At 39.9% G+C, this 12,746-nt stretch overlaps 1 protein-coding gene across 2 annotated transcripts in view; it reads right to left on the bottom strand.

Moving 5' to 3' along the window:
* Acf (ATP-dependent chromatin assembly factor large subunit) overlaps positions 1-12,746 on the bottom strand; it is a 711,969-nt gene that overhangs the window by 599,464 nt on the left and 99,759 nt on the right. For both annotated transcript variants that reach the window (XR_011017808.1, XM_068226116.1), the window contains exon 4: positions 2,319-2,381. Coding sequence is in view for 1 of the 2 variants with exons in the window: in XM_068226116.1 (XP_068082217.1) it covers positions 2,319-2,381 (63 nt within the window). In the remaining variant the exon portion in view is untranslated. The remainder of the gene's footprint in view (positions 1-2,318; positions 2,382-12,746) is intronic.

The following is a 12,746-nucleotide window of genomic DNA, read 5'->3' on the forward strand; positions in this document are numbered from 1 at the left end:
TACTGACCAAGGGACTGCTTCTACAGCACCAGGCGCAATCTATGATACTTATAGTCTAAAGGGATACAAATTCCAAGTCATCCGCCCCTCATAATGGTACTTATCACTAGGAAAGTCGAATGATGGGATTTGTCATGTTGCGGTACTAATCGAAAGTAGCGTAAACTCACAGTATTCCACACATTATGGTACTAGTCAGAGGTAATGAAATTCGCACATGTAATACAGACCTATGGTGTTTCGCACATTGCGGCACCATTTAAAGGCAACACAAACCTATAGTTTTCATCACATAAGTGCACAAACCACACGGTCCCGCACTATCCTGTGGCATTCCACATATATTGGGTACTAATAATAGGCAAGCCAGAACCATGGTGTCGCTCATATAGTGGTACTAATCACAGCTACTGTAAAAGCCGGCAACGCACTCTTTTGCTACTATTCACAAACCTATTTTGTACCTAACATAGTGGTACTACGCGCAAATAAAAGCAGCCCATGGTGTTCCCCACGTGGTGGTACTAATTAGAAGAAGTCGCATTGTTCTAATTCGATCATCCCTTGGTCGCCCCTTTTAGTCGCCTCTTACGACAGGCAGCAGATACCGTGGGTGTATTCTTCGTCTGTGTCCCCCACCCACAGGGGAGGCAGACAAAAGTAATATGGGATTCATACTGAATTATTCAATTTGGTTTCCCTGACCAAACCCGCAAATTATCCCTGTCCCGTGACAGCATCTAGCTGTGAAGACTGAACTGCTGTGCTTAATTCAGTGTGTACACACAATGCCTCCACAGCACTAATCGAATAGTTCAAATACTATCATGGAGCAGCATGAAAAGTACCAGCAATGCATGATCCAGAGGAATGGCAAGATACAAATGAAAATTATTTGAGTCCCGAGGTACTCCCCGCTAATATTCACATAGAGGCAGTTCCACCCAGTGAGGCAACTGCCTTAGTTCATGAACTATGAAGGTGTCCGCTCATAACCCGCTTTAGTGTCGTAACAGTAACTTTTCTAAATATTTCTACAATGATAAAAATTTATGAGGCATGGATAATCATCAGAATTTACTATTCTGCCTCTATTTTTTTTAAAGGAATTTTCGGTAAGACTTACATTAACAATGGTAGGACAAAGAAAATAAGTAAGAAATATACTGTGATAAATATGTCCATTGTTATTCGTCGTAGGATCAATTTATACTGGCAGAAGGTTGGAAATGTTATTTTATACAACATCTGTTATGTAGAATTTATCAATAAGATCCGTATTAATGGAGATAGAGAATATTTTTTCAGACCTTCCCCTAAACTACCATTTCTCCAAGAATGAATAACGTTACTTATAAAATAGATTGTAGTCAGTGCCTTCTCCCCACATTATAAATACGGACTTCCATTCAACCCTGTTCAGATATTTTCTCATAATGCATCTACATACATAGAGACAAACATAATGGAAAATTAAAAATTAAATTTTTTTTTTTTAAATTCTGGATATGACAGATACACAAATTCCATTTTGTTTTATTTACTTGTGACCGAAGTACAGACAAAATTCTTATTTTAATTATAGAGATGGACCTGAAAGATCTAGTGAAGAATACGGTATGCTAGAAATGGGGACAGTAACATAAAAGGATAAGCACAATGACTAGACAGTGCATAAAGATGTAGCAACAGAAAGGACAAACATGAAAAACAAAAGGACAAGGACAAACGCTGCTGTATCTTCGTAAAACACAGTTTACATGAAGATGGGATGTCATCAATTTTGATTCTTCAACACTCACTGATTCTGCTTTCCAACCCTATCAGGACAGGCAGACATCCACATTGGTGCACTGAGGTTTATGAAGTGTAGGAAGATGCAGAGCTCATCATTGTCCTTTTCATGTTTCTCCTTGCCTCTCTTGTTGCTCCCTCTTTCCATACTGACCTAACAATGTGTTCATCCATGCAGATGTTTCCATCTTGGGTTTTCTGATGAAGGAATGGCGTGGCTTCTCACTGATGCAGCAGGGGATTGAATGAAAAGACACGTTCCTGTGGTTCAGATTCCACGTAAAACTGCAGGTTCCGTGCCTATGATCACAATATCAACGTTCACACAAATCTACAAGCCTGCTTTCCTTTAGTTCTATCCTCATTCATTGCCTTCTATATCTTCCATTACTAGCATTACAATAATTTTTCTTTTTTGATACTCACTTTCATACATTTCCTTGGAAAAGTTTCTAATATATCTTATACAAAGAAGTGTGGTCATATACCGTCACATTTGGTAAATAAGGCAGAAACAGTCTTACCTCTGTGATGCTTCAACCTCGTTATCTAAACTTGTGTGGACTTCCGCAACAGTACCCAAGCACCTGAAAGAAATAATATCAACTAATACAGATAAAAGAAAACAAACGGAAAAATTAACTGTAGTAAGGTCAACTGCTCGTTACTACTCAAATTATCTATCCAATCTGTACAAGAATCAGCACTCAATGAAAGGTTATGTAATGTTATTGTCCTAAAACAGCACTAACTACCTGTAAAGAATTCTGGACATAAGGTGCCATAATTTTGCCCTGCAGGAATTCTTTTATATATTACAAAATCTATAGACATACAGTTGCTGGATGACACATTCATGTTAATAGCATCAGTGCAAAGTGCAAATTACTCTTTAGCTTCATTTCAGCAGTTGAGTGTTTAGATATAGATTACCATTCTTATAAAGTCTGCAGTAAAAATTCTTTCTTACTTTTAAACATTTTTTTTCTTAGAATTTCTTCACGTTGCACCATCACAGATAGGTCTTATGGCAACGACCTTTCAACATTATGGCTCTCTACAGGAATGGCCTCAAAGTGACATAGTATATGAGCTGGATAATACACCTGAGGACATACAGATTACCAGGGAGTTCAGCAGTGATAGTGAAGAGGAGCTATGCCCGGACAGTGACACGGATAGTAAAGATAGGTGTCGTCAAACAACTGGAGACCCCATTCTTATTCCAGAGACAGATCCTGAAGCAGAAAATTCCAGTCCTGAAGATAATTCTGTTGTATGAAGAAAATGTTTGAAGAGGAACACTGATGACTGTGCCTATATTTTCTCTCAGTAAAGGTGTGTTCTTTGAGGTGTTTGATGAACTGACGTTCCAAACCAATTATTTCATCCAGTGCCTGGGAGAAGACACTATGGCTCATTTGTTTCCAGAGTAATTTGTATGTTCAACAACAACAAAAAACTATTCTTCCTATTAGGTCAAATGAAATTTATTCATTTTTAGGCCTACAGTTCTTTTTTGGCTACCATCGTGTACAAAGGATTCGAGATTACTGGTCAAATGAACCAGATCTTGGTGTATCTGTCATAAACGAGACAATGAATCGTGCCTGGTATTTTCAAATTTTGGCAAATATTCATATAAATTATACCATTCCCCCTAACAAGGACAAATTATACAAAATTCGGCCACTGATAGTTGCTCTTAATAATTTCCAGGGGCTCAGAAAACCACATCAGTTGCAATCTATAGACGAAAGTATGATTTTATTTGTTAACGTGTTTTTTTGGATCGCAGAGAGGTGAAAGAAGGTGCTGGTGGGAATGGGTCTATGTACAACATCAAAGATTCATTTAAAACTTTAATATAAAGGTTATATTTCTTTTCAGATCTCAAACATAACGAAATTCTTCACTAGGTGAAGGAAAAAAAGGTCCGGTACAAAACAATTTAGATATAAGAATAGAAAACCCCAAATAAGGAATTTTACCAGTTTTGAGCTTCAAGCTCCAAATTTACAATTAGAAATGTTGCGTTAGTTAGATAAGAAGAGACATCTCCCAATACACAGTGTCCACGAGCACTTGGCTCCAACACTAACAATTTACGGCCTTCCAAAGGCACCCTTCAATATTACAGTAAAATAAGCAATGACAGAAAAGAGCTTACATGCTCTCACAGCCCAACTCAAGGCGACTTTAAACCAAAAATCTCACAAATTTCTGGCCTCTCTAGGCCCAACCTATAATATACCATTTTTACAGGGTATCTTACCCAAACTACTGGGCCTTCATGGAAAGAATAACAGGTTAAATTACTGGCCCGAACACAAAATGTATGGAGGCGTACACTTGCGCTCCTAGAAAATTAAGTATAAAACCCTAACTGGGCTCGCGACCCGATGATACAGAGGCTTATCCCATGCTACTGAGGTGACTAGAATGAAGGTAAATTTAATGCTTTACAGAAAGGAGAAACAGTTACAAAATCATAGTCACCTCAAAAAACTGAAGGGGAACTCGAGAGGGTAATGCACTCTCTATCCCTGATTTACAATTTAAGTCTTTATGGAATATTACATTAGCAGAAAGAAGGTTTACATTTTAGAAAACAGGTAGTTACATAGTTAGAAATTAGAACCTTCCCCTCGTATAAGTCTGTGGAGGTAGCTACAGAAATATAAGGCTCGTGGCCATTACCTGGGCTGTTGAACTGCCTGGCGAAGAATGAGGCGCCTCGCCTACTGTCCTAGCACACACACTGAGTAAGACGACGATCAATAAGACAAGGTAGCCTGCAAAAGCCGCAGCTTATATACCCGAGGGGACCATTCGAGAGGGTTCTGGACTAAATCCAGACACACCCTTTCATTTTTATTGGCCGAATTCAAAAGATACAAGAAGCCTATTATTGGCTGAAAAATTACAGAAAATTCCTGATTGGCCAGATTCAAAAGCTGGCAGAATGAGAAAGAAAACCTTGAATAACAAAATAAATAAAAATTAATTTAGTAGAGAAAACATAATAACACAAAACTTCCTTAAATCACTAGTTCTTCCACCGTGCACCGGAGTGCATGACCACCGTTTTTGTAAGGACATCTATGGAGAAAAATTCAAATCTCTTGAAGTTAACAAACACAAAACAAATAAATCCAGTCAGTTTAGGAAACTTCAAAATAACACATTCCTCACTAATTCAATGGCGACATCTTCTGGTCAATGTCACAACTTCATGCAGTAGCTGTTTTACGTTTAGTAGGAGAGATAGCGTTCCTTAAGGCGCTTCTTTTAAATGAGTGGAGTTCAGGTGTACCTCCCGGTACATTATTCACGGGACATACATCCATCATACAACATTACCCTATGAAACTGATAAAAAGAGACTATAAACTCTGGTATATAGGAAAATATTTAATATTTATTTCCACCTATTCAATACAATATAAGATGTTGGCATTCAAGTTAAAACATTTTTTAAATGTGAGACATGTTTTGCCTCTTACTGTGAGGCATCTTCAGTCACTATCAAAACCATACTATTTTTGTCAGGCAACAGGTTAAAATTATCCTAAAATATGTTTGATAATGATTGTAGGCGAGATAAAAATTTTACAGTTATTGTAAAAATGTTCATGAATAACTAAAAATCTAATAAAATGATAAACTCATGTGTAATTCACTTGATGAGCAGGACGTCATTCGATGGTACAGTAGCAAGAAGATGGCTTGAAGCCTTAGTCAATACCAGATATCCAACACACAGTGGAAAGCATATAAAAAAACATTACAGTGAAGATATACAATACATTCATATAATATTTTAAAAACTAGTAAATTCTTAGGTAGTACACTTAAAGATGGAGGTGTCATAATTATGAGTGACAGTTGATGGCTTAAAGCTGTAGTCAATGTTTGAAATACAAAATAACATGCTAATATATAGTCAAGAAATATGAAAAAGTACATTGTTGAATATAAAATGTAAAGGAAAAACATACCAATTTTGCTGGGCAAATATTATTTAACGTTAGCGTATATTTTCCCGTGAGGTTTAATGGTCTACAGTTCATAGGTTATATATAGATTTGATCGGCGAGATTGTGTTGACACGAAGTTTGTAGTTAGCTTAAATTTATTTTAAGACATCCAAGTAAGTTTGCCGAGATGATGATGAGCTGTTATTCTCTACGTTGGTATGATTTTGACGCGAAGGTTGAATGGCTGTTGTTTTCTTCATCTGATGACAATATTTTTTTTTCAAAACATTGATAGTGGAAATTTATATTATTGAAGATATTGTGGAAGTTTGATGGGGCTGTTGAATTATTGTTGTGATTGGTTGGTTCTGAAATGAAGAAAAAACTGTAGTTAATTTTGATGAGAATGAAAAGAAAAAACTTGGGAAAGTTTTGTCAAAGTGTTGGAGAGAAGATGTTGGTGCTTACCTATGGCGTTGTTGGCCCGTTTGTCTTGTTGTGTGAAGCGTTATCAGGATACTAATGAAAACTAACGATTTTACTCCTTGTGTTGTATGTATGCCATCTGGGCGGAGGGGGATGGGTTGAAGGGGGCAGGGGTGTAGGCTTGTGATTGGCGAACGGGAGGGAGTTGTGTATAGTTGGGGAAGCAGGGAGGAAGGGGGGCGTGGAGCATTTATTGGCTTAAGATTGGCACGTGGAGGGGAATTACGTAAGTTGGGAGGGGAAGAGGGGTGTGATGTATCTGTTGACGTGGAAGGAGTGTTTATTGATACCGTTTTGAAAATATTACAAAAATGTTTGTCCTGAAAGTTTACTTAAATGAATAATGTTACTATTTGATCATATAAAGGGCTTCTATTGTCTATTGGATCATTTAAATTCTTATTAGTATTGAATTTTTGTTCAAAAAATATGTATAAATTTATCAGACAGGATATATCATGTCTACTGAGAACTGCAAAGCCGCCGCCACCACCCAATTTGACTAAAGAAGAAATTCATGCCCTAAAAATACTATGTCAAGATACGGAAACAATTATCCTACCCGCAGATAAAGGCAACGCTACGGTGATAATGACACGCACAGACTACACTCGGAAAATAGAACAATTACTCACCGATTCTACATACAGAAAAATAAGGAACCCTACCAACCGCATTAAGAACAAACTCCACACATTAGTAAAAAATTCCAGTATCCGAGCCGAAATACAGAAAAAGCTGATATCTTCGGACCCGATACCTCCTAAATTGTATGGCCTTCCTAAAATCCATAAAGAAGGCATACCTCTGCGACCTATCGTGAGCGCTATAGGATCTCCCACGCACGATATCGCCCGTTACCTAGCTGGACTGCTCCAGCCACATACAGGACACACTGAAACCTACGTGAAGGACTCCCGACATTTCATCCAGCTCCTTAAGGACCAATCAATTGAAAGTACGGACTTATTAGTAAGTTTTGACGTCACGTCACTTTTCACCAAAGTGCCGCTAACAGAAGTATTTCCGCTATTAGACCAGAAACTTCCAGAAGACCTGTCAACACTAGCTAAAGAATGCCTTAGCGCCACTTATTTCTATTTCAACGGGGAGTTCTACGAACAGACAGAAGGGGCCGCGATGCGGTCGCCACTCTCTAAAATAATAGCAAACATGTATATGGTACACTTCGAACAGAAAGCCTTAGCTACATCTGCCCTGAAACCGAAATGTTTTCTCCGTTTTGTGGACGACACATTAGTAAACTGGCCTCACGGTAGCAATAACCTACAGCTATTTCTCGACCATCTCAACTCCATACACGTAAATATTCAGTTCACCATGGAAATAGAAGTAGACGGAAAACTAACGTTCCTGGATGTGCTAGTAACACGCAACTCCAATGGGACGCTGAGTCAAGCAGAACAGGAAACCCACTCACACAGAGAGGTACCTACACGCCTCGTCTCATCATCACCCATCACAAAAGCAGGCTGCCCTAACATCACTGGTGAACAGGGCCATAGCGATATCTGACGCAGAGCACCTCGAGGAAGAGAAAGAACACCTCATGAGAACCCTCAAGAAAAATGGCTACTCGCTCAATAACATCCGACGAGTCATTAAAAATGATGCAGATGTTGATTCCCATAGGGAACCTAAAATATTTGTCCTGAATGAGTAAATTTATAATACCAATATAATGGTCCGTTATTGGACATTATAAATTTTCCAACTAACTCATTCTTGGTTGCCTGCGTTCCGCCCTCGTGTGCTAAGTTAGGCTCCTCAGTTGGTTTTTTTTTTTTTTTTATATTTGCTTTACGTCGCGCTGACACAGATAGGTCTTATGGCGACAATGGGACAGGAAAGGGCTAGGAGTGGGAAGGAAACGGCCGTGGCCTTAATTAAGGTACAGCCCCAGCATTTGCCTGGTGTGAAAATGGGAAACCACGGAAAACCATTTTCAGGGCTGCCGACAGTGGGGTTCGAACCTACTATCTTCCGAATACTGGATACTGGCCGCAATTAAGCGACTGCAGCTATCGAGCTCGGTCTCGTCAGTTGGGACTTAGCACACCACCCAAGACACAAGGCTAGTGCATACTGTGGAGGCCACTGCATAGGCTATTTGAAGCCACCAGCAGTGCCAATGCACTATGAGAGCTAAGTCTCATTTACAAAAATAGTGCCTGCCTGGCCATCAAATGATGCAGATGTTGATTCCCATAGGGAACCTAAAATATTTGTCCTGAATGAGTAAATTTATAATACCAATATAATGGTCCGTTATTGGACATTATAAATTTTCCAGCTAACTCATTCTTGGTTGCCTGCGTTTCGCCCTCGTGTGCTAAGTTAGTTTACTCATTCAGGACAAATATTTTAGGTTCCCTATGGGAATCAAAATCTGCATCATTTGATGGCCAGGCAGGCACCTATTTTTGTAAATGAGACTTAGCTCTCATAGTGCATTGGCACTGCTGGTGGCTTCAAATAGCCTATGCAGTGGCCTCCACAGTATGCACTAGCCTTGCGTCTTGGGTGGTGTGCTAAGTCCCAACTGACGAGCCTAACTTAGCACACGAGGGCGAAACGCAGGCAACCAAGAATGAGTTAGCTGGAAAATTTATAATGTCCAATAACGGACCATTATATTGGTATTATGAGTCATTAAAAAATCAGAAGAGAACAAAGAAAAGGCCGCCGCAGGAGAAAACAACGGGAAAGAAGAACTGCCCCGCCCGAAAACAGCGATACTGCCGTACATTAAAAACACTACAGGCAGGATCGGCAAGATACTGGACAAATACAACATAAAAACTATCTATAAACCTCACCGGAAGCTAGCCGGTTATCTACCACCAGTAAAAGACACAATAGAATTACAGGCCCCTGGAGTATATCACACTGAATGTAGCTGCAGAGCTTGTTATGTAGGTGAGACAAAACGCCTCATCTCCACCCGCCTATAAGAACACATCCGTCACACCAAGATCCAAAACACAGATATTTCAGCGGTGTGCGTGTTGTTGTGTTTGAGTCATCAGTCGATAGACTGGTTTGATGCAGCCCTCCATGCCACCCTATCCTGTGCTAACCTTTTCATTTCTATGTAACTATTGCATCCTACATCTCTCTAATCTGTTTGTCATATTCATACCTTGGTCTACCCCTACCGTTCTTACCACCTACACTTCCTTCAAAAACCAACTGAACAAGTCCTGGGTGTCTTAAGATGTGTCCTATCATTCTATCTCTTCTTCTCGTCAAATTTAGCCAAATCGATCTCCTCTCACCAATTCGATTCAGTATCTCTTCATTCACAATTCGATCCATCAATCTCACCTTCAGCATTCTTCTGTAACATAACATTTCAAAAGCTTCTATTCTCTTTCTTTATGAGCTAGTTATCGTCCATGTTCCACTTCCATACAATGCCACGCTCCACACGAAAGTCTTCAAAAACATTTTTCTAATTCCGATATCAATGTTTGAAGTGAGCAAATTTCTTTTCTTAAGAAAGCTCTTCCTTGCTTGTGCTAGTCTGCATTTTATGTCCTCCTTACTTCTGCCATCGTTAGCTACTTTACTACCCAAGTAACAATATTCATCTACTTCCTTTAAGACTTTGTTTCCTAATCTAATATTTCCTACATCACCTGCCTTCGTTCGACTGCGCTCCATTACTTTTGATTTGGACTTATTTATTTTCATCTTGTACTCCTTACCCAAGACTTCATCCATACCATTCAGCAATTTCTCGAGATCTTCTGCAGTCTCAGATAAAATAATATCATCGGCAAATCTCAAGGTTATGATTTCCTCTCCTTGGACTGTGATTCCCTTTCCAAATTTCTCTTTGATTTCCTTTACTGCCTGTTCTATGTAAACACTGAAAAGGAGAGGGGACAAACTGCAGCCTTGCCTCACTCCTTTCTGGATTGCTGCTTCTTTTTCAAAGCCCTCGATTCTTATCACTGCAGACTGATTTTTATACAGGTTGTAGATAATTCTTCGTTCTCGGTATCTGATCCCTATCATCCTCAGAATCATAAATAGCTTGTTCCAATGTACATTATCGAATGCTTTTTCTAGATCTACGAATGCCATGTACGTGGGCTTGTCCTTCTTGATTCGATCCTCTAAGATCAGACGTAAAGTCAGGATTGCTTCACGTGTTCCTACATTTCTCCTGAAGCCAAATTGATCTTCCCCCAACTCAGCTTCAACTTGTTTTTCCATTCTTCTGTAAATAATACGTGTCAAAATTTTGCAGGCATGAGATACTAAACTAATGGTGCGGTAGTTTTCACACCCGTCAGCACCGGCTTTCTTGGGAATAGGTATAACGACATTCTGCCGAAAATCGGATGGGACTTCTCCTGTCTCATACATCCTGCACACTAAATGAAATAACCTTACCATGCTGGTTTCTCCTAAGGCAGTCAGTAGTTCAGAGGGAATACCATCAATTCCAGGTGCCTTGTTCCTATTTAGGTCACTCACAGCCCTGTCAAACTCTGACCTCAAAATTGGGTCTCCCATTTCATCAGCATCAACAGCCTCCATGTTCCAGAACCAAATTATCTACATCGTTACCTTGATACAACTGTTGGATATGCTCCTGCCATCTTTCTGCTTTGTCTTCTTTCCCTAGAAGTGGCTTTCCATCTGAGCTCTTAATATTCATGCACCTAGATTTCCTTTCTCCAAAGGTTTCCTTGATTTTCCTGTATGCAGCATCTACCTTTCCCAAGACCATACAGTCTTCGACATCCTTGCACTTCTCCTTCAGCCATTCTTCCTTAGCTACCTTGCACTTGCTATCCACTTGATTCTTTAATTGCCTGTATTCTTTTCTGCCCTCTTCATTTCTAGCATCTCCTGAGTTATCCACTGATTCTTAGTTGATCTTTTCTTCCTTCCTAAGATTTCTTCAGCTGCCCTACTGACTTCATTTTTCATGACTCTCCACTCTTCCTCTATTGTGTTTCCTTCAGCCCTTTCATTTAGTCCTTGCGCAACATGTTCCTTGAAACAATCTCTCACACTCTTTTCTTTCAACTTGTCTAGACCCCATCTTTTTGCATTCTTTTCTTTCTTCAATTTCTTCAACTTCAGATGGCATTTCATGACCAACAAGTTGTGGTCAGAGTCCACGTCTGCTCCTGGGAAAGTTTTGCAATCCAACACCTGGTTTCTGAATCTCTGCCTAATCATAATGAAGTCTATCTGATACCTTCCAGTGTCTCCAGGTCTCGTCCACGTATACAGCCGTCGTTTGTGGTGTTTGAACCAAGTATTGGCAAGGACTAAATTATGATCAGTGCAGAATTCAACCAGCCGACTTTCTCTTCCGTTCCTTTGTCCCAATCCGAATTCTCCTACTGTACTACCTTCTCTTCCTTGGCCTACCACTGCATTCCAGTCTCCAATCACAATTAGATTCTCGTCACATTTTACATATTGAATTAAATCTTCTATCTCCTCATATATTCTTTCGATTTCTTCATCATCCGCTGAACTAGTCGGCATATGGACCTGCACTATTGTGGTGGGCATTGGTTTGGTGTCTATCTTGACAACAATAATTCTTTCACTATGCTGGTCGTAGTAGCTTATCCGCTGCCCTATTTTCTTATTCATTATTAAACCAACTCCTGCATTTCCCCTGTTTGATTTCGTGTTGATAATTCGGTAGTCGCCTGACCAAAAATCCTGTTCTTCCTGCCAACGTACTTCACTTATACCAACTACATCTAACTTTAGCCTATCCATCTCCCTTTTCAGATTCTCTAACCTACCACAACGATTCAAACTTTTAACATTCCACGCTCCGACTCGCAGAATATCAGTATCCTTCTTTCTGATGATCGCCCCCTCTCGTGTAGTCCCCACCCGGAGATCCGAATGGGGGACTAGTTTACCTCCGGAATATTTTACCTGGGAGGAAGCCATCATCAGGACATCATTCATACAGAGAGAGCTGCATGTCCTCGGGAGCTAGTTACGGCTGTAGTTTCCCGTTGCTTTCAGCCGTGTAGCAGTATCAACACAGCTAAGCCACGTTGAGTATTATTACAAGGCCGTATCAGTCAATCATCTAGACTGCCGCCCTTGCAACTATCGAAAGGCTGCTACCCCCCTTTCGATGAACCATTCGTTAGTCTGGTCTCTCAACAGATACCCATCCGATATGGTTGCACCTGCGGCTCGGCTATCTGCATCATTGGGACACGTAAGCCTCCCCACCGCGGCAAGGTCACATGGTTCGCAGAGGAGGATTTCAGCGGTAGCAAAGCATTCCTACGAAACTAGGCACGGAATATCATTTGACAAGACCAAGATCCAAGCAGCTATCCCTTGGAATCTGGAAAGAAAAATCCGCGAGGCTATCAAAATCAAGAAACATCCAAACAACATAAATTTACAAGAAGGATACAAAATCAGTAATTCTTGGATGCCTATCATTCATAGGTTAAG

This window comes from Anabrus simplex, chromosome 2 (genome assembly GCF_040414725.1).
Source record: "Anabrus simplex isolate iqAnaSimp1 chromosome 2, ASM4041472v1, whole genome shotgun sequence".
Lineage (NCBI taxonomy): Eukaryota > Metazoa > Arthropoda > Insecta > Orthoptera > Tettigoniidae > Anabrus > Anabrus simplex.